The sequence below is a fragment of the Apus apus genome, chromosome 1 (assembly GCF_020740795.1).
Source record: "Apus apus isolate bApuApu2 chromosome 1, bApuApu2.pri.cur, whole genome shotgun sequence".
In the NCBI taxonomy this organism is placed as follows: domain Eukaryota; kingdom Metazoa; phylum Chordata; class Aves; order Apodiformes; family Apodidae; genus Apus; species Apus apus.
The window spans coordinates 141,099,966-141,123,310 of NC_067282.1; the positions used below are offsets into that span (position 1 = coordinate 141,099,966).

General features: G+C 40.5%; 1 protein-coding gene across 1 annotated transcript in view; it reads right to left on the bottom strand.

The window, feature by feature from the left end:
• CACNA1C (calcium voltage-gated channel subunit alpha1 C) overlaps positions 1-23,345 on the bottom strand; it is a 478,569-nt gene that overhangs the window by 172,390 nt on the left and 282,834 nt on the right. The window contains exon 5 of the mRNA XM_051608094.1: positions 21,364-21,503. Coding sequence (XP_051464054.1) covers positions 21,364-21,503 — 140 coding nt within the window. The remainder of the gene's footprint in view (positions 1-21,363; positions 21,504-23,345) is intronic.

The following is a 23,345-nucleotide window of genomic DNA, read 5'->3' on the forward strand; positions in this document are numbered from 1 at the left end:
TAGCAGTGATGGCAACCACTGTCACTGGCAAGTTATTAATGTTGGAAGTACTGAGAGACATCTAGAACTCTACTGTCGCCTAATAGTCAGATCAGAGCAAGCATGAGCTCATGATTTTGCAATGACTGAGAGCCAGAAGTCATTAATGTCTCCTGCAAATGCTGTCATCTCCTCAGAGAAGTTGATATTAGCTGTGATTTTTTAAAAATGTGATCTGAGTTGTAAATGCCTGTTATACATCTGCCAGGAGATTTTGTGATAACTATTAACTTCTAAAATCTATCATCTAAAATCTCAGGTTTTTATTTCTATTACTTTAAAAAAGAAAAAAAAAAAAAGTATTTGAATACTTTCTTGTAAGGATGACACATTACCTGACAAGCACTTTCACTCACAGGCAATCCACTTGCCAATTCACAGCTAAAGTGGAGACTTTGTGTTTGCTCCCCAGCCATGATTGAATGCAGCAGAAGCAACCAAAGGTGGCATCACCCACCAAGCCAGCAAGTTCACTCACTGCCTGCTAATAGTGCAAAGCTGGCTGCTAGCATTCCTCTAGTCAGAACATTTGTTCAGGTGCCTGCAGTTGGTTCAATTACCTCTTAATGGTTTATGCTAAAAGAGTTCAACCAAAGGGAGTGATATTCAGTGTGGAATATTCTGGCTTTCACGAAGAGATCCTTAAATGAAGCACAATACTGACAGGATCAAAACTTATCCTATATAAGAGCGGGATGTTCTGCTTAGTCATTTATGTCTAGGTACTCTGGATAAGCAACGTCTCTGGGAAACAAAACATTATCATGATTATAAGAGGTATTCAACCTTTTTCCCTAGATGCTCACCTTATACAATCTACTAATTCTAAAGATATAAAAAAATGAATTACAGTCCATATCAACATCACTCCAATACTTTACAGCAGTTGAGACTGCAACAGTCACCAGAAAATCAAAGCAATATCCCACTTTCTCCCAAACAATGTACAGCAATACAAGAAATTTAAAAGACTACAGATGGCTGTGAACCTGAAAAAAACCCACAAACTTTGCAGATTAAAATATTTTTAGCTTCGAATAAATCTACAAAAAAGCAATAAAGACCTCCATAATTTTAGTGATTTTAGGAGTCTCGTTAATCCAAAATGTAGCCAAGATTACAAGGTTGAGAGTTTTAATACCAGGTCTTATGTAATTTACCCTTAATCATTATTATTAATTGTTTTAATGTTCATGACAGAGTATACCCAGTGCTCTAAGACAGTGAGAACAGACACAATAATGAATAAAAAGTTCTCTCATTTTAAATATGGCTTGATTATCACCCATGCCATGAAAGTGCTTCAGGGTACTACGGAATGTCCAGAGAAGACAATATCTGCACAAACCTATGCCCTTTGTATTAAAAAAACAGTCCTTGTGATATCCAAGTCTTGCACTGTAAACATGAGATGATGAGGTGTTTAGACAGTCAGGGAGAACACGTACCATCAGAAGATTTACAGGATCTTCAGCTTCTCAAGGATAATAAACTAACTCCGAACAACAAGAAGTGAAGAGCAACTGAACACTGCTAGTATGAATCAATAAGTTTGCTGTGCAGTACCCTGCTACTGCAGTTTGGCTTTAAATCCAGATTATTCCACTAATCAGCAAGCTTACATACATTACCACTAAAGTGCACAGAGAGTTTCTAAAAGTTTAAAACCAATTTATTGGTTGGCATTGCCAGCGTCTGTAAAGCTGTGTAAAAGCATAACTTTTCACTCTGCTGTGGGAAGGCAGTTATTGGCATCACCTACTTGAAATCCAGAAGCCAGCTTTTCAGTCTGATCAGACCCCTGGACGTTCTGATTTAATCATGATTATTTGCTGCACAGCTCATTGCTACGAGTGCAAGCCTTACCTCCACGAGGGAGATAATGCCAAAGATGTGCAGTGGTACAATGGAGACAGCATCAGGGAAAACTGGGACTCTATTGCCTCTGTATTGTAAGCACCCATTTTGGGTGATATCTGTGTGTCCCAGTGTGCAGAGAAAAAGAGTATGCATGAGTCGGAACAGAGAAGTAATCTCTTTATCACTTCAACTGCCCTTTTTCCTCTGCACAGTGAATAAGCATGTAGAAGTGCATAGAAGTTCTCACCATTGGTTAGAAGAGGCTTTGTGTCTGCATATAAGAGGATATCTATCCTGATCAGAAATGCATCTGATCATCCACTGACACTGATCTGCACCTCTCAGATTTCCGAACACTGATATGATGTGTTTTGACACATGGGTTTTTAATTTTAAAAGTGTCCCTGTCTGCTCCATCTACCCATGGCTCCCCCCCAGTCCTTTAATCCTTCTTTATCTGTTTTCCCTCCTTTTTACTACAGCAACTTTCTTGATTGTCCAGGCCTGGTTCCTCATGCATTCCTTGCAACACCTATTCATTTTGCAAGTGGCTGCCTGAACTGAGAATAGTCAAGTAACTTACTGGCAGCATCTATATTGCAGCAATAAGCTTGACTGCAATGCCAGGAGCATGGTGATGTGCTTCTATCCCTTTCCCTTCTACAAGCAGTATTTGTTAACATCTTCTGAGAAAACATTTCTGAAGTTGCTGCATAGTTAGTGGTTTTAAACTTTTAGAAACTCTCTGTACACTTTAACAGTAATGTATATAAGCTTGCTAATTAGTGGAATAACCTGGATTTAAAGCCCAACTGCACTACTGGGGGACTGCATGACAAACACATTAATTCATAACTAACAGTGTTCAGTAGCTCATCACTGCCAATAACTGCCTTCTCAGAGCAGAGTGAAAAGTTATGCTTTTACATGGCTTTACAGAGGGTGGCAATGCCATCGTTGGCCAACCATAAACTCAGCATCCTGAGCTTATGTCCTGGCAATTAAATATCAACGATTTTCAAATATGTGGCATTCTACATGTATTTAATCATTCGTGGAAGCTCTCTCCACGTGCTAGACACTCTATATATACCTGTGAAGGCACAGCATCTGCCTTGAGGAGCTCACTCCACGATGGACAAAGAGATAACTGCACAGAAGTTAGGGATAGTGCCACAGAAGGGACTGTGCAGTTTTTCAGCCCGTGCTTGTCTTCTGTTAATAATTGAAGACCTTAAACAGCTCTTAGTATTTATTTTCAAAGCACTTCAGTTTACCTTTAAAAAAACCCAAAACCTCTTGGCTGCATTCTGTTGGCTGACACTGAGTCCATAAATGTTTCAGTACACAAAACATGTTAATGCCATTCCCTGGGCTCACGGAATTTAGCATTTATTTACACTGATGAAACATTTTAAATATTTATTACATGCAGAATAACATTGCTTTTTATACCAGGTCAAGCCCTTTTCAGCCTCTAGAGGACTGCATCGAGCCAAGGTTTAGAGCACAGCTGGGGAATTGAGGGAATGGGGAAGAGAGAAGGAAAAGTGCTTATACCAAGGAACAACACCGATATTTCTCAAAGTTATGGGAAATACAGTTAGGGATGCTGCAGGTGTTTTAGAGCTGTTACATGGTGCTGTATTTTTCTCTGAGAAAGATAATAAAGAGAGTGGCTTTTTGCTGTATCATCTATTCAGGCAGTTATTGAAGAGCGTGATCTCTAAGCACCTAAGTGTCTTCACCTAAAGCAATGGGATTACCTACATACCCCATCGTGTACTTACAAGCGTTTTTGGATTTTGACCAGTGCTCAGCAAGATGGCACACATGCACACACACACAAAAGTGCTCCAGACCCAGCTGCTAAAATGCACTTGGCAGTGTTGTACTGTGGGACATATCCAAGGAAACTAATGGCAGGTTGGTCTCAGAAAAAAAAATAAATTTGAGCATTTGCAAGCACAGCTCTATCTCACATTTTCTTGTGTCTTCAATTTTGGATCAAACTTGGTTTGCCGGACAGGGTGGTTTCCTGTTCTGGTCATACTAATAGTCCAGACCTTCTGAGAAAGCATATCCCGAGTCTACTCCTTCCTTGGCTTTGCAGAGCTATATATTTTTTTTTTTTTTCCTACACCATAGAGTTGCCTAAACCAAGAGGAACACAGGAATTTCCATTTAAATATGAAGAAAAACTTCTTTACTGTGAGGGTGACAGAGCAGTGGAACAGGCTCAGGGGGGTTGTGGAGTCTCCTTCTCTGGAGATATTCAAGACCCACCTGGATACAGTCCTGAGTAATGTGCTCTAGGTGATCCTGCTTTAGCAGCAGAGTTGAACTAGGTGATCTCTACAGCTCCCTTCCAATTCTGTCAATTTTGTGATTCTGTGAAGAGTATGAGCAGGCACGACCTCATACAAATGACCTTCTGGAATGGGCAGAAATAAAAGGGAAAGGAGAGGACTTTGATCTCCATCCCTATCTCCTCCGCCTCCTGATACATACACAGAGATTTTCATACTGAAGTCAGTGCCAAGGGCGTGGGAGGTAATTATTTTCTGCTAATATAGATCAGAAGAAAACTACTCTTTCTGCAAGGAGGAAGCAGAGGAGGATTTGTGACTCAGCACAGTGCCTGAGTCAGATCACTTCTGGGAACCACTCTTAAGCAGTAGGGTTTATTCACCATTCCCATCCATGAGCTTGGCCTACCCACAAGTCACAGCTATTTCTGATAATGCACTAAGAGTTTGCCACTAGAGTTATCTGTATTTCCAAAGCACAAGCAATATAACCAGTAATATTCCCCAAAGTGGATATTTATAGTGTAATAAACATAGGCATTGGCCAAGAAAATTGGAAAGCATTAAATATTCATAAATATGAAAGGTTTTACACCAATTTTAAGGGAAGTCTGGGAAATGGCAGGCATTTTAATCACAAAGCAGTCCACATTCATGGCAAGGTGTCTTAGATAAGCACATCAGCAATGATTTGTGAGGGCAAACATCAAGAATTTTCTTCCCCAGGGTTGCAAAGGGAACTCGTATGGCACAGTCCAGTTAAGGACAGCTGTATAGTGACAGTTGGGGGAGGTAGTCCTTTACTGTCTTGCTAGAGTCTCAAAATATTAGTGACAGACTGATAGATAAAGCAAATTCTGTGGGTGTTGTGCAGCATTCTTAGGGCTGCAGACATAATTTCTGTTTCAAGAATCATAGAGAACTTAGAATAGGAAGGAAAGACAGAACAGAAAGTTAGTCGAAGTGGAAAAAAAAATTATCAAAACTAGGAAAGACACTTTTCAAGTTGAACAGTGACTATTTTTGAGTAGGTAATGCCATTTAGACATATACAAACATACAATTCAAAACAATGTGCTGGAATGAATAGAAAGTTTTGGCATCTGCTTCCAATGTTCTCATTTCTCTATTTTCAAACCATGTTTTCAATGACTTTTCAAACTGAAATACACATACATACACACAAAAGGAGATTCATGCAAATAGGCATGCGTATGCGAACACAACTGTTTTATATTTGTCAAGTCTTGCAATACCACCCTTGCCTCATCCTTTGAGGAGAGAAAGGAACAGCAGAACAAAAACAAAAGTCACAACAAACCCCAGCTCTTCTTTCTGGATCCTTTTCTCTTGGGATAGAATTCATCTACACTATTCTCTGCTTGTCAGAGTGACCTAACCTAGACAGCCAAACAATAGAGCTTGCCTTCAGCACGGTGGCCCCACAGCCCCAAGTTCTCACTGTCTGAAGAGGATGGTTGGGTAAAAGTATAGACTGCCTAGGCTCTTTGCCTCTCTGCTGCAAGAAACCTCTCCTAACACTCCTAGGAGCATCCCTCTCCCCTCCTGGAGGTAGGCTTTAACCTTTTTTAATAGCTTTTTTTTTTTTTCAAAATACATAAATGTTCACTTTATTATAAAGTTACTTGCTGATCAGAAGATCTTGCTTATCTCTGCAATCTCAACACATTAGGTATCTCCTATATGCTCAACTTTATTCTGCAGCCTTTGATCCTAGCTCAGTTCAACTCAGAAGGTCCAGGTAAGATCTACAGACTTTATGTCTCTTTTTATACTTAAAGTCTGTAGATCTTACCTGGACCTTCTCAGTTGAACTGAGCTAGGATCAAAAAGAGACATAGGATCCCTCTCATGCAGCTACATGAGTACAGAAAAGGAGCACGGAGAGAAAAGTAGCAAATAACTGTCTACTGAAAATTGCACTTTACAGAAAAAACTTCAATTTGATAAAAAACACAAAGGTAGTTCAGTAAGTTAACTGTGAGGATGTTTTCAACAAGGTCCACAGTGTGCTGCAAAATAGTCTTGTGCTGAGAGGTGGGAGAATGAGGTCAAGTATTCACTACCAAACGGGGATCCCTAAACATGCTGGTTTGGTAGTTTTTTTTGGTAGTGGGGGAGGAGCCCCACCGGTGGCTCCGGTAAGAAGCTGAGACGCTTCCCCTGCTCCAAAACCAGCCAAGGAGCCATTAGAGAGACAACAGATGCGCCTCTGCCATTAACATACGAAAGAATTGAGAGAAGAGCTGAGAAGAGCGAGCAGTTAGGAAAAGCTGAGCTGGAGAGGCAGAAAGGTGCTGGTGGTTGGTGAGGAAGAAGGGGAAGAAGGTTCCCTAGCATAAGTTTTCCTGCAACCCATGGCGAGATGGCAGGCTGTCCCTCTTCATCCATGGAGGTATGTGGTGAAACATTCCCTGAAGGCGCCAGGAATGGCGAACTTGGATTTTGCTGCCAGTGGACTTGGATTACGCAGCTCTGGAAGACCCCGGTGCCAGGGGAGGTGGCTGTTCCTGAAGCAGCCCCTGACTCTGTGGGAAGCCCAGGCTGGAGCAGCTCCGGACCTCGTGGGAAGGACTCATGAAGGAGAGGTTCATGGAGGACTCTCTCCCATGGGACTGTAAGGAATCCTTCTTCCTGAGGAGGAAGGAGCAGCAAGAACCACCAGCCTGTGAAGTGACTCCAAACCCCATCCCCTGTCCCCCTGTGCTGCTGGGGGGAGGGAGGGAGAGAAACCGGGAACAAAGTGATTTGGGCCCGGGAAGAAGGGAGGGGTGGGGTAACATATGCAAGCCCTGCTCTGTGTGTGTCCTGCGTGTGTTTGATGAGTGTGAAATTAAATTATTTTTCCCTAAGTTGAGTCTGGTTTGCCCGTGAACTTAATTGTTGAAGAACTTTGCTTACCCTACGTCTCAACCCATGAGCTTCAAGCCGGCCTTTGTCCTCCCCATCCCAGTGTGTGTGTGTGTGTGTGTGTGTGGGGAGTTGCACGTGGCTGGTTCTTTGTTGTCATGTTAGGCCCAAACCACGACACTAAAGATGGATTGAAAGTAAGGCAGGTAAAGGTCATGCAGGTGCCCTGGCGGTTCCTAGACCAGCAAGAAACAGCTGCCATCCTCTCCCAGAAAATAGCTTTGATTTTTCTGCTGACAGGACAATCATGGACTCCCTGAGAAAATAGTTCTTGGGCTCATTGCACAGGTTTTATCTATATGTAATCACTGTGAATGATCACAAATAGGAATAACTTTTATTTGCCCCTCTCCCTAAAGAGCTATGCAGAACCAAAGACAGCCTGACCAGAAGGCTGCACCAGTTCTCAGTGAAATGACCCATGACACTTCCACTTTTACAATTTCTTCTTGCCTAAACACAGCTGTGACAGAGAAGTCTTTCAAGCTCCAGTACAGGAGCAAATTTTGGTCTAGTCCTGTGCCACTGGATTCAGTCAGGAAACTTATACAGGAATCTGTCTAAATGCTGTACTGCCATTAGTCTGGTCAAGTGAGCATAACACCACCACCCCCCCCCCCCCCCCCCCACCCAATTGCTAAGTAACCTCCAAACTGAGATAATGATGGAACAGTTTTGTTTCAGAATGCCAAAGGCTGTTTGTGCACATCTCTGAGGAATGACTACACACATTGCTGTGTCCTAAGCATGTTTTTGAAAAACAAGGAACTACAGACACCTGTAACTATTAAAGCATAATAGTAACAGGAGTGAGCTCAAAGCATTTGGGTCTCAGTTATGAGTGCAGGGGCACTTAAGTGGAAGACTAATGACTGGTGAATTACAAATGCCTTTATAAATTGCCAAAATCTCAAGGTCATGAACTACATTATTTTTAACTCTTAATTGTCATAGGTCCCTGGGTAAGTGGACATCACTGCTAAATAATCCTTTCTGTCTTATAAATAATAAAAAAGTCTTTTAGTGGTCTGAGCTCCTCCTCCTCTTGATGCTCTAACTTACCACATCTGAACAGGTTTAGGAATGGTAAAAGCTAGCAAGGTAACAAATGTTAACAGGGATCCTGCAAATGTAAAAGTACATCCAGGAATGATAACATTACAGTCTTGTATTATTAGAGAAAAATACACTGATGACAAAAATCACAGGTTAAACACTCCAAGCCTATCTTAACTGGCAAACCATGAGCTACACTAAGTTCTACTTTCTTTTGACAGATGTGGATAAACCCTATGACTTTCTTTTTAGATGGCTACTTATGCACTGTATACAACAAACACAGGCTATATAGACCTGGAGAAAAAACCCAGTCTGCCTCTTAACTTTGGATGGTACTTAATGAGCGTAGGTGGGACTGAACACTGAAGAGACATAACATGACATGTTAAAAATTGCTGTCATACAGAGTTTTCATGAATATTTCAAGAACCTAAAAGTGGAAAGTTACCTGATCAGGTATTGGAAGAACGTACGCAAACCACACCTTGTGTGATAACTGCACACATGAGTAATTTTATCTTTTTAAAATACTAAAAAAACAGATAATGAAAATGCATGGTGAAGTGGCAAAATCCATGAAAAGACAAATCTGAGCAATTTTAAGTCTTAGTTTTAAGAAGAGGATTTGGATTTAGAGACTCATCTATTCCACTCCTAATCTGAGAACACCTAAAACTCCAGGTATTTTTCTTTTCCACACTTGTAAGACTGTTGCTTTTGATTTTTATAAATCTGATTAGACTTGAAAATTTTCTTGCAAGCATCAGATAATAAAATTGCTTTAGAGGAAAAAAATGCCTTCTAATATAACAAGAAAAATCTCTGCCTCACCAGGTAGCTCCAGTATGTTTGGACAGAAAAATTGATGGTTGTAGTTTTTGCAAAGAAGCATGTGTCAGACCAAAGAATGGTACTTTATTGGTATTTACTTTCTTTGTAAATTTATAACTTGCACAATTCATACGATTTTTGTACAGACTGTGTATGTATTGCCAAAATGCATTTGAACTAATTTATTTTTAACTTCATTTTCTAAATAATAACCTGTCAAGAGGGAATCATAAGGCTCTCCTGCTGCAGACTGAACAGCTAAATTAAATTATTTACAGATACCAAAATCTACAAATATAAATCTGAGTGGAATTTGCCCCCCAAAGTTAAGATTTTAAGTGAAATGATGATCTCAGTGTTGGAATGTGTAAAGCAAAATATGGCCTAAAGCTTGAGTTTAAATTCTCAACTATATTGTAAGGGCAAGCATGAGACTCAACCCTAAATTGTTTCATTAGGTTCTGTTTATACTAAATAACAGAACTGCTAGATTTAAAACAGGCCTTTGTAAAGCTTGTGTGTATGGATACATGGACATATTGGTTTGATCAGACATCAAACCTGATTAAAAAGAACTTTATTTTTTGTTAACTTCCAATTTACATTAAAAACCAATGTACGACAAACTATGAGAAAATGTAAATTGCAAAAATGTGCCAAGCAACAAAGAACAGCTTTCATTGCAGAAAAAAAATCACAAAACCCAACAGCCAATGCAAAACAAGACAGAAATGTCAGCCATGCTGCTAGTTTAATGTGTTAACTGTAATATAAAAGAAAACATACCAACAGATGATAACGTCTAAGATATATAGCATTTGCTATGTCCCAGTTCTCACACCAGGTGTGTGTATTACTCTTTTCAAAAAGGGGAGCCCTCTGCAAGAATGGTATCTGTCAAAGATGAGATGCTTGAAAAAAATTTAGAGAGGAGGTTTTTTAATCTGATAATGAAATTGAATTCCTATATCTATTTACACTCCTAAAGAAAACAAAATCTAGTCTTATGGAAAAAGTGGAAAAAAAAAATAAAAATAATATATTCTCTTTTATACCTTACTTTCTGTAAAAAATGCTTCTGATGTAAAAATGTTGAACAGCTTTAGCATTACTAAAGTTAAAATAAACTATTCTTTGCAGAGGGCTAGCAGATGTTTTTGGAATTGTTATTGATGTGGCAGAGCAAACCAGTAGAAGATAATCTAAAACTGAAAAAAATAAGAGGCAGAGCTATTCAGACAAGTCAGAAAAAACAGTTGCAACAAAGGGCAAAACACATATGGGACATGTTATTGTTACATGTGTTAAACAGGAATTGGATTTGCTTCTGGGAAAAAGAGAGATTAAGAAAGGCATCTGATCTCCATCCCTTTTCAATGGCAGAAAGAAAACTTTGATAAAATGTTATGAGACTGGGTGGGTTAGGTGGGTTGCAGTTTGCCTTTGGTCAGTACTTCTGCACTATCAGAACAACAAATTATTTGTTTAATCAGTGAATACCTTAAGCATAGAAAAGTTTATTAGTTGTTCACACCAGCCAATATTTCTGTGTTCCCAACTAGCACAGTAATATCTAACAGACATAGCTCAGCTGGTTTTGGAAAAGCTAGATTAATAGGGAAGGTCTCCAGCAGATTTATGTAGCCACTGAAATTTTAAATGTATTTCCTCAGATTTATCTCCTCTTAGTTCAGTACTTTGATTTTTTTCCTCCTATAGCACTTGTACGAGACAATATTATTACAAGTGCAGATCATCACTGAAAATAACTATGTATTTGGAGAGTGAAAAGGAGACTTAAAATGCATTCACTGCTTGAAAGAATTATATAGCTGGTCCCCTGCTCTGTGCTTTGCTGATATTTTGATAATGCTTTGTGAAAATCACAACAATGACCATAGGCACCTAACAATCCTTTTGGAAGACCGGGACAAACAGAATTAATTCAAATAATGCCAGAGTTACAGAGCATCCATGTACCACCTTGTGTCCTGAGCAAAGCAATCTTCTATGAACCCTCTTGTGTCCGTCTTCTGAGACAAATGCTACCCAGCATGTGTTAGTCACCTCTTGGAGAGAGGATGAGAAAGCTTCAGGCGTGTTAAAAAACCCAACAGTTCAGTGATGAATTATTAGACATATGTTCACTTTAGAGAAAATGAACAAATGACTTCCTTACAAGATCTTAAGTTAATAAGCAATGCAAAGTTTAGGCAATTGGAATCAAAGTATGAAATGACATTCCATGTAATGACATCAGGTGCAGTAACATAAGAACAAGAGTAGATCATAGCCTTGCTATTCTGATCTGGAACAGCAATATCCCCTTGCCTGTCATGGAGACAGCAACAGCCAGAAATTACAAGAGAGCAACTGGGAGTCCAACACACCCCTGCTGATACCAGTTAGCTACAATCTGTATGTAATAACTTCTGCTCCTTCGTGGTCCAGAAAAAAGCATGTCTAAACAACAGCTCAAACTGTTTTTAGGAGACAGCAGATGGTATTCTTAGATTTTCAGATGCTTTAGGATAAGAATCTGGGTGGCATGGGCTCTCTCAGAGTCATGCCCTACACTCGTTCTAAATGAGAAATGACTTGAAAAATGAAAAAAATTAACCATTTTACTGTCTCCACATTTGCTCTTCGATGTCAGTATGGGTTTTATTTTCTTCATTTAGAAGAGAGTGCCTACACCCTGATGTGGTCCTACATTGTGATATTGGGATTTTATTTTTTTTTTTTGTTCTGTTGTGAAAAAATGTTGAATAATCATACCAGCAAGCACAGTAATTGGTAGCATAAAGGCTGACACAGTTATTGGGTACATTCATAGTTAGTGCTATTTTTAAAAGCGCTACGTAGCCAATATCAAATAACAAATACTTCTCTGTTTTCATTGGCATTCCTTAAACATGAGAGAAATCTTTATTACAACAAGAACTCTGGGCCTCTGTGAGTAATCTTCTTTACTAAGATGAACCCCTTTTTGCTACACCAAGTTATCCTCTTCTGCCACAAATTACATCCTTCTGCATGTTTTACCACTCCAGGAACATGCTTTAGGTCCTGACTGTGTAAGCCTTACTCACAGGAATGATCTTTACATATGGGAGATGCTACACTAGAATCAAATTACTCCCTTGAGTAATGGTGACCTAAGTAAATAAAGGACTTGAAAGCATGTGTAGAGTTTTAAGTTAACTATGAAGAAATTAGCTTAATGAGGACATTTGGTTCAGACTGTTCTCTCCCTTTTCTCCACTCCCTTCCCACTTGTAATGAAAGCAAAACAAATTGGCCACTTGAGATTAAAAACAGCTAGGCAATGACATGGGAAAGGTGATGCAACTTGTCCTCTGATGGTGTTGTAAATGCTGGAGAGATCATACAGATGGTCGAGAAGTCTTGTTCAAGAATGAAGGAGAACCATAAGAAATCTGCTTGAGAGCATGTTTCCTAAGAGCCCAAGAGAAAAGTGAGGAGTGGGACTTGGTAAAAGCTGACATTGTTAAATGCAACAACAACAAAGTGAAGGTGCAGAATTAAGATTTGGAAGCTGAATTTTGCCCAAATGTATTTGCAGCAATTCCTTCTGTTGTCGATGACCTTTATCACCTAGGTTTGGTGGCAGTAAACTGCCAAGTATATAATCTCCTCCAGCTTACTCTCCTCTTTTGTACCTACACACAAACCTGTCAGACTTTAGAAGCTTTGATCAGGCCACTTCTGCTACCTCCTCACATGGAAGACAAGCCAGAATTCACTACTGGTATGCTGGTATACCATAACCTCACCTGCATCAGGAGGGTAAGTTTTAAGTCCCTTGCTCCGGCAATGGCAGTGTATAAAGGGAAACCAGGTGCAAACCAGGTGACTGTCAACTATACTTTGCCAGAAGCGTGCACATTTTGAAAAAACAATGGTCTTCCTGACTGTCAGTATTGGCTTAAAGTGTGCTATTCAACGTGTAGAGACAGGCAATGACTCACATTTCTTTCCCATACTCCAAAAATGCATGGTTCTCCAAAGAGATGTCATTGTGGATTTCTTGAATTCTCTGTGTTTATTACCTCAATTACAGTAGTTCCTCAACTATATAAAGTGGTGAGAAATTACAGTTGAAAAATTTGATTGTACACTAACAAAAAATCCCAAATACAAGCCAAATAACTGCACTGAATGTTTTTGTTTCAACAACTACAAATGGAATAATTTCAGTCGATTGAGCTGCATTGTCTCAGTGGCTGGGAAGGGCATCTCAAGCCCAAGCAGAAGGGCAGTCACAGGCCAGACAGTCAGGTGCCGGGAAGGGAATAAGGCGAATGTCACACCGAGATACAGAAAGAATTAACAACGTGCAGAGTTCCTCTAGGTTCCATTTTCACCCTCCAGTAAAGCAGTGTGGCACACTCAAGTTGACGTGATGCTACAAATGAGAACAGCGAATGTCCCCAGGGTGTGGGGGGGCATCTGAGGGTACTTGATCCTCATTTCACTCTCCCTGCTTTATACAATACAGGCAGAACATAAGGTGTCAGGAGCAGTGTGTCTGCAAGCAGGAACTGGGCTCTCCACACGGTGCTTGATTTTTATTTCCTGGCCTAGCCTTCTCCATACACCAGGTAGGGTGGCTTTCAGGATATTTCATTTACATCTGAGTTCAGTTTGGCCTCTAGACAAGTTCAGCTTTACAAGGATTAGACAAGAGAGAAAGCATTATGTCTGCTCCTTGCATGGTTAGGTGCACTGCCTCCAAGCCAGGTGTAGCTAAAGACTAAATCTTCAGTATAATACCAGTTTCTAGCTCACAGCACTAAAAGGCCTTCTGATAGGCAAGAAGCATCAAAGCCCACTTTTAATAAATAATTAAAGAGTAAATTAATAATCCTGGAATCAAACATGATATAGAGAATTTGCTTTGTCTTAAATTTGGTGGATTACTATGAGGAGTCTGACATGTTGATACTGACAAACTCTGTAAGTTACTCTGTACTTTGCTATAAAAGTCCCCTCATCTTTTTCTCTCAGTGGGGGTTATCTCTAAATTGTGAGAACATACAGAGGGAATTCCCTTTTGATTTGATATTGTAAGATTAGATCATGTTCTTTAAAAAAGGAGAGGAAAAAAAACATTGCCAGTCTTAGAATTAAGAACAATCTCCATTAGAAAAAGTAAACTATATCCTATATATTTTGAAAGCTTTTGTAAGCATTCTTCTCTTGCTTCTCCCCAAAAACTGACTGTAATTTACTATGTGTACTGTACTTAGGCAGTGTCTCACACAGAGAAAAGCTCGACAGAAAAATCAAGTCCAATCAGTCCTGGGATTTTCTTACTTCACCTTTCTGCAACAATATGGCAAATTACCAACAAACCCAGCTGGATGACTTTATCAATCCAGCGTCTCTCAAATGAGAAAAATTTTCCTCATGTATGACTCTTCTCATAGAGTTCTCAGTGGCTTTTTCACATCTCATCTTCATGGCTGCATGGGGTGCATATATGGCATCATATACACACACCTAAATGGCTCAGACCTATCAGGACATTGCAGGTAAGGACAGGATACTTTCCTACGTACTAAAAGGTTCAAAGAGACAGTCAGAGTACTGCCAGAGAATCTGGAATAAGTCTGTGCTAATGAGAAAACACAGCAAAGAATATGGGCTAGGGAACATTTCGTGGACTGAGAAAGCATTGTAAATTTTAATAGAGAAGAGCATTTCAGGGTAAATGACGACTAATTATAATGAGAGAAGTCAAAGTCTAAGGTGTCTACATTTTTCATTCACCCTGTCTGAAAGTGGCCAATTTTCACATGAACTCAGAGCACTCATGGACTTCAACAGCATCATTACTAAGAAAAAGGCAGTGGCTCTAGTTAGGCATGAGACCCCACCTGGAATACTGTGTCCACTTCTGGAGCCCCCAACACAGGAAGGACATGGACCTGCTGGAGTGAGTCCAGAGGAGAGCCAGATGATCAGAGGGCTGGAGCACCTCTCCTATGAAGAAAGGCGCACAGAGCTGGTGCTGTTCAGCCTGGAGAAGAGAAGGCTCCAGGGAGAACTTATAGAGCCTTTCCAGTACCTGAAGAGGCCTACAGGAAAGCTGGGGAGGGACTTTTTACAAGGGCTTGTAATGATAGGACAAGAGATAATGGCTTTAAACTGGAAGAGGGGAGATTAAGGTTAGACACTGGAAGAAAATTGTTTAGTTTAAGGGTGGTGAGACACTGGACAAGGTTGCCCAGCGAAGTCATGGATGTCCCTCCGTGGAAGTGTTCAAAGCCAGGTTGGATGGGGCTTTAAGCAACCTGGTCTAGTGGGAAGTGTCCCTTCCCATAGCAGGGAGGTTAGAAATAGATATTCTTTAAGGTCCATTCCAACCCAAACCATTGTAGGATTCTGTGATTAGTTATTTAAGTACAAGCAAAGGTAGTAATCTCTAGGCCTTCAAGCATGAAAAATCTGGTTTTATTTAATTTTAACTAAAGAAACACACTCAGCCAGTTGCATGGTGTTCTTTCACTGACAGAAAAACCTTGCACTGTCATGAGGAATGTCTGTCTTAAGCTTTTTTGCTCATATCTTCCATTTCCCAGTTTTTTGATTATTGCATCTCCAGTAGATCACATAAGTGCTGGTGACCTACTGACACTGCCTTTGAGGTACCTTTCTCCTGCTAGGAGTCTCCAGTGAAGCGTGAACAGATCACAGGCTTTGTTTGTTGTGGTTTCTTGTTTGTTTGCTGTTTGTTTTGGGTTTTGTTGTTGGTGGTGGTGGTTTTTTTTTTTTTTTTTTTTTTTTTTTTTTTTTTTTTTTTTTTTTAAATACGGCAATTTTTTGTTCTGGTAGAACAGTCAAGTTTCCGCTCTAGCTCTGATAAGGATACCATGGTCTCATGCCTGCATAAATCTGGGTGGTCAGCAGAAGATCTCATTGAAAACAGAAGCATAGAGCACAACATCTATTCAAAATTACATGTCTTCCAAGATATCTAGAAGAGCAAGTACCAGATAGGCAGTAACTAGTGGCAACAACATAGGTACATGAAGATGAAATGCAACATAAGAGTATATGGGATGGTGGAATTGGGCAGTATGAATAAACGTGCTAGAAACAGAACGTAATACTTTAAATGTGCATGAGTTCTCATATGCAGGAGTAACGGATTGTCCTTTCCAATAGCCAGGAGTGATTTTCTTTTTTAAATGAATCATGCTTCTTCATTACTGAATTGGATGCTTCATTTTGCCCTCCTCAAGCACAAAATTTTTAAAATAAATTTTGAAATGTTTAATAATGTAAAGTGGAAATAGAAGAGTAATCAACAGAACAGTCCTGACACAAAAGGGCTGACTTGATTCTGTACCTAGAAAGCTTTGCCTCTGCTTTTCTTCTGCCAAAGTAACAGTTTCCAAGACACTACAGTGATTAAGTTTTGGTATACAAGCTGATTTTGCACTTGTCTACTTATGTCTGTGAAGGGAATTATTTTTTCACTCTCCTCTCTCAAATCAATATATTGATCTGAATTCCACATTAAGAGGGTGTGCTCTACTACACATGTGGTTTTCCTTTTTTTTTTTCTTACAAGGAGACTGCTTTGGTGCACCAACAGTGAAGTTATTTCAGCAGCTGAAATAAAGTATCGACTACAAGAACTATGTCAGTATGACAGTAACAGAACTGTTGAACAGTGAAGTCTGGTCTGTGCATCAGTGATACAACGTGCTTGTAAGTCTAATTTTAAAAAATTACTAACCTCTGCAAAACCTAAATAATCCATGTGCTTTTGAAAATATTCGCCACTAATTTACAACTTAATGCCAGGCTAAACAGACTGGGAGTGGATAATTTGTCCAGAAGCAGTATGACTTAAAAAATAATAATTAGAAATAACAAATAAAACCCCAAACATAAAAAAACCCCAAAATAATTAAAAAAAGATTTTTTCTTTTATTTTAAATCTTTCCAGTCAATCCCTATTGCACTGCTTGGAAATGTGTAAATACTTAACATCAGCTTTTCATAGAGTCATAGAATCATAGAACTATTCAGGTTGGAAAAGACCCTTGGGATTACCAAGTCCAACCATTAACAAAGTTCTCCCCTAAACCATATCCACCAACACCACATCCAAACGACCCTTAAACACATCCAGGGATGGTGACTCAACCACCTCCACGGGCAGCCTATTCCAGTGTCTGACCACTCCTTCTGTGAAAATTTTTTTCCTACTGCCCAGTCTAAACCTACCCTGTTACAGCTTGAAGCCATTCCCTTCTTGTTCTGTCTCTAATTACCTGTGAGAAGAGACCAGCACCAACCTCTCTACAGTGACCTTTCAGGTAGTTGTAGAGACTGATGAGGTCTCCCCTCAGCCTCCTCTTTCTCAAACTAAACATTCCCAGCTCCTTCAAGCGTTCTTCATAAGATTTATTCTCTAGGCCCTTCACCAGCTTCTTTGCCCTCTTCTGTACTTGCTCCAGCACCTCAATGTCTCTCTTGAATTGAGGTGCCCAGAACTGGACACAGTACTCCAGGGGTGGCCTCACCAGTGCTGAGTACAGAGGACAATCACCTCTCTGCTTCTGCTGGTCACACTGTTTCTCATACAAGCCAGGATGCCATTGGCTTTCTTGGCCATCTGGGCACCCTGCTGGCTCATGTTCAGCCGCTTGTCAATTAGAACCCCTAGGTCCTTTTCTGCCAGACACTTTCCAGCCTGGGGTTGTTGTGGCCCAAGTGCAGGACCTGGCACTTGGTCTTGTTGAAGCCCAGACCATTAACATTAGCCCAATGATCTAATCTCTCCAAGTCTCTCTGTAGAGCCTCCCTACCCTCATGCAGATCAACACTCCCACCTAGCTTGGTGTCATCTGCAAACTTACTGATAATACACTCTATGTCCTTATCAAGATCATCAATAAAAATGTTAAAAAGAAATGGTCCCAACACTCAGCCGTGAGGAAGACTGGCCACCAGCTGGATTTTACTCCACTGACCACCACTCTTTGGGCCCAACTGTCTAGCCAGTGCTCGATCCAACAGATCATGTGCTCATCCAGGCCATGAGCAGCCAGTTTTTTAATGAGAGTTTTATGGGGAACCATGTCAAATGCTTTTTGGAGGTCCAGATAGACAATATCCACAGCCTTTCCCTTGTCCAATAGTTAGGTCATCAGGTTATAAAACGAGATCAGGTTTGTCAGGCAGGACCTGCCTTTCATAAACCCATGCTGACTGGGCCTGATCCCCTGGTTATCCCCTATGTCTTCTAATAACACTCCAGAGTTTAACACCCTGAGAGTGTTAAACCTTGAAGTTCTGCTTCAGTCTCTCCATCTGAAAATTGTAGATGCTAATAGTTTACTTCAGAGGGCAATTAATATGCTTTTCCTCTACTTCTGATCATACTTACGTGGAAAACTCTATATTTTGAAACAGGTCTTTAAATGCTTGAACCTGAACACACAAGATGTCCCTCTTAAATTGGATTCTTTCCTGTGGATTGAGCTAGAGAGAAACAAATCCACACAAACTCCTTTTGACTCAGAAAAAATTATTCCATGCTGCAAGCCAAATCCTCCACCTCAGACAACCTATTTCCTAACCGCAATCCTTAAAAGTTTAAGATTTGTATGCAAAAATTCACCATATGCTTCATAAATTTGGTTTATAAGAGTTATTATGCTTTACACTTTTTTCTTTTTTCCAGATAGTGGCAGTCAGATCTGAACCTCAAGCCAAGCAGCAGATGTTGGGCCTTCCAAACAGAAGATGGCAGCCAATGACCCAAAAGATCCCCCCTTACTAATGAGATTCAGCTCCCATACACTTAAGAGTCTGTTAAGTGAGAAGAAACTGCAGTGTACATTGCATTCACATAATTTTAGACAGATCTGTGTGGGCCATCTCCTCATAGTGGAAAAGTCTTCAAGATTTTGGAAGGGGAAGGAAGCAAAAGGCATTTTTTTCATGGATGGCAAAACAGAGCAAGTACAATGTTGGTAACTCACCCACTGGTGTTTACAATGTCTCAGGGACAGAACTTGAATGAGACCCAGAGATTTGACTTCTAAATCTCTGGACTAATTTATTATGTAATAATGTAATCCTGTAATGTACTATTTATGGTTGGCTTAGGCAATCTTATCTAAAAGGCCTCATGAGAAGAGTTACGCTCTAATACATGTGGATGTGATAACATCTATCTAGGCTAATCAACAGACATTTGTACAATCCAGAAATGCACAGTGAAGACTGAGGCTGCATTAGCTACAGACCTCAGTAGGATTTCTAAAAGCCCACCAGCCCCAAAGAGCCTGGTTCAGTCATTATGTCCCTAGTCAGAACCATAAAAACTAACAGGAATGTCTGTCAGGCCAAGTTGATGGTTTGCCTGCTTCACACTGGACTGGCATTTCACTATCTAGACCAAGTATTTGTTATCTTGCCCCAGGCTACCATCATCTGCTGCAAATTAAATACTTCTCTTGATGAGAAAACCCAGAAATGGACTATTAGATAGTCTACACTGGGATCAAGATCATACATGCCTATGGGTACGAACTATGTGAGATCTGGCTCCCTCCTTAGCTTTCTCTAGTCCTCTAACTGCACTAGTCAAGAGACTTGAACAGTATTAACAAAACCCCTTTGTCTTGGGGAACACGTGTTGTTCTCCAAAACAGCAAGAACTAGAAGCACAGTTAAACTCAGCCTATGTCAGAGCAACTTGCAGAACACATCCCAGAGCAAGGTGCATCTCACCAAGAATGCTCCAGTTCATAGATGTGCATATTTAAGTACCTTCCCCTTACCACACAGTGGACACACAACCAGGAAGTGCCAAAAGACTTAGATCGAAGAAGGACTACAAAAGAACAACAAATCTTTAATTTACAGCCAGGAATTCAGTGGGTGCCAGTGCAGAGTGAAGACCACAGAGAGAATACGTTTCATGAGACAAGTCTGACCAAAAGCAGAGCTGCGTTCTGCATTGACTCAAGGTATTGCATGGTACAGATTTGTCTGCATTAATCAACCCATGCAGTAATCCCTAGTAGAGGTGACATGAATAGTGGCTGTTAGGTCTGTATCAGAGGGGAAGGTCCTAGTTCCCTAATGGACTGCATTTACTTTTCAGTATTTTCTACTGACCCACAGATACCCAAAGTAACCACAAGCTGAGACCTTGCAGGCAGGTTGTCGAGCATGGCTTTTTATGACAACAAATGGTAGTGCTGTCAATTGTAACATTATTTTTTGTTCTTTTATCAGTGTTCCAGCTCCTCACCTTTCATTTAAAAAGTTTCTACCCTTTATGGTCATGGAGAAAAACCTGCAAACACGGTTCTAATGTAACCTCACACTTTTTTTTTTTCCCTAAAAAAAAATATTTTTAAGCTGATGTCACGGAGTTTAGGCTAACTTGACTCAAGGTTTTTTAATTACTAAGGTTAGAAGTACTTATGATATCAAATTAGCAAGCTCCCCAAATAAACAAAGTCCTCTCCACAGCTATTCTGGAGAAGATTAACTCTTTTCCTGCTAACTACATCTCTCATTGCTATAAACATGGAAAACAATGACAGCTCTCAATTAACCCTCCCATCTACAATAAACTCTCAAGCTAAATGATAATCTTCCCACACTGTGATGTCCATACTCCACCTCCACAACAGAACTTCCAGAATTTCAGTTACTGGTGTCTTCATTGTAAATAAGAAAATGGATGTTAGACTATCTAAAGCTGCTTGAGGACTTTCTCAGAAGCATTAAAAATAATTTAAGCAAATAAGACTAACAGAGAACATGACTATCTCATTGCCCTATGTCCTGTTGGTTCTAAATTGTTCCCAGCACTCTTGATCAAAACATCACGTACAAAGACAAAAATGCAATTTTAATGAAAATCTCCTCTCCCTTCAAAATCAACACGAATGTCCATACAGCATTTCCAGAAAGGTCAACTACTTATTATAACAACAACGTACTGTGACTTCACAATTATTTAAAGGATCTTTTGCTTGAAATAATGAAAATCTTGGAGATCTCACTTTCCCTGTTGACAAAGGTTGCACAATCAGATTGACACACCATGAAACTTTAACTCCCCTTCAGCTCTGGTTTGGTCATCCTTTGACTAACACCAAGTTTATCACGAATCTACATTAATTAGAAAAAGAGGCCTCCCACACACCAAAAATAAACTGCATCACACTCCATCTTCAAAGTTTTTATACAAATTACTCCTGCCCCATGCCATACGTAAAAGAAAAAAAAAAAAAAACACTAAAAGAAAAGCAATGATGGTACTTACTAGGAACTCCAGACACCAGCCGTAATGGACGTAATACTCGGAAAGCCCGCAGTGCTTTAACATCGAAGCCGGCACCTTTTCCTCCTATTGAATTCCCCCCATCTGCTTTGGTTGCTTGTTCTAAAATTGCACTAAAAAGCCTGCAAAAAGAAAGAGGAAACAATCTGTAGGCAGAGAGCAAGGCTTGGGTTAAACAGGATCAGAGATCATCACATCACCTAAACTATTTCACAGACCTGTGAAGAATGTCACACATGTCAGCTGACACTCACATATGGTGGAGAAGAGACAGACTCTTCTCATATGCAATAGCCTAATAGTAACGTCTATACCATTTGGAAAACACTTTTTTTCTGGAGCAGACAGAAACATGACACACTTCTCCTTCAGCCTTGTGGCTTCTTGCAACCAGCTACAGGCTACCACAGCGACTAGTCTGCCTGATTGCACATGGAGGTTTGCTCCCTGGCCTGTGCACTGAGGCATGCTGGCTGCTTCAAAATAGCCATTCTAGCAATGCCTTATGCCAAATTTAAAGGGCCACCCACAGCAGAGCGTGTGGGTCAGATTTTGAGGGCAGCCCGCAGGTTGTCCTTACCAAACAGTCTGGGCACAGTCAGTGGGAGTTGAGAAGAAAGACATGAAAGTGCCAGTTTTAGGTTTTGGCCTTCCTACTGCCAATACGTTGCTATCTTTATTAACGCACAACACATTGGGGAAAAAAAAATCATCATTCATAACTAATCCAATCATTAATTATCTGTCACCCATTTTACAAGGAATTAAGATTCACCAAGGTAGAACGTGGTGTAAAACTCGGGGATCCTTCAAGGTGCAAATAATTAGGTAAGGGAGTACACTCAGAGCATGTGTTTGTGTATCCATTTGTAAATCTCCTGATGCATTGGCTAGGGAAAGCACAGAACTGTAGGAGTCTTATTATTAGAATGTTTTATTATACCAATTTTAACGTTTCATCTTGGCTAGTAGGAGTAGTTGCTTTAAAGAGAAGATGTCTCACTCAGAACACATTTGAAAAGGCAGAGCAAAGTACAAAAGACAGTGTTATTCTGTGAAAGAGCTGAAGGCTCACCCTATGTGTTAATAAGAACTCGATTTAATAAATTAGCTTTCAGGAAGCAGCTTCTATTTTTCTGGTAAAACATTAGTACCTTTGGGGGAGGATAGATTCCTCATGAATTTGCTAATGACAATGCTTTCAGCCTTGAAATCATCAGCTTGAACCCAGCCAAATTCAGTAGAGGTTAAAAGCTGTTCCAGTCTAAATGGAAGTTTGGCGCTTTGTAGAAAAAGCTTGCCTGTGGGTGGCAAAGGCCCTGTGGCCCATAGCACACCATGGAGGTACCAGATGCAACTCTAAATAAGCTGCCTGGGATGCCAGAAACAGTCTAGTTGGAGTGGCCTGCATGCAGCACTGACTGATTTATCTCTCAGACTTTTCGGTCTGCAGTGTCTCTGTCAGGATCTATAGGCCCTAACTGGTGTATTTCACAGAGAGCCCCCAAACTGCATCTGTGCTGGTTTGGTTGTGGTTTTGGTAGTGGGGGAAGGGCCCCAGGAGTAGCTTCCATAAGAAGCTCAGAAGCTCCCCCTGCTCCAAACCCAGCCAAGGAACCATTAGAGGGACAATAGATGTGCCTCTGTCATTAACATGTGAAAGAACTGAGATAAGGTCTGAGCAGAGTGAGCACTTAAAGAAAAAGAAGAGTGGTGCTGGGGAAGGAGAGCGGTGCTGGTGGTTGGTGAGGAAGAAGGGGAAGAAGATTCCCAAGCAGAAGTTTCCCTGCAACCCATGGCGAGATAGCAGCTGTCCCCCTGCACTCGTGGAGGAACATGGTGAAACATTCCCTGAAGGCGCCAGGAGGGGTGAACTTGGCCAGTGGACATGGATCTTCTGGCCAGTGGACTTGGATTTGCTGCTGGTGAACTCTGATTATGCAGCTGTGGAAGACTCCGGCGCT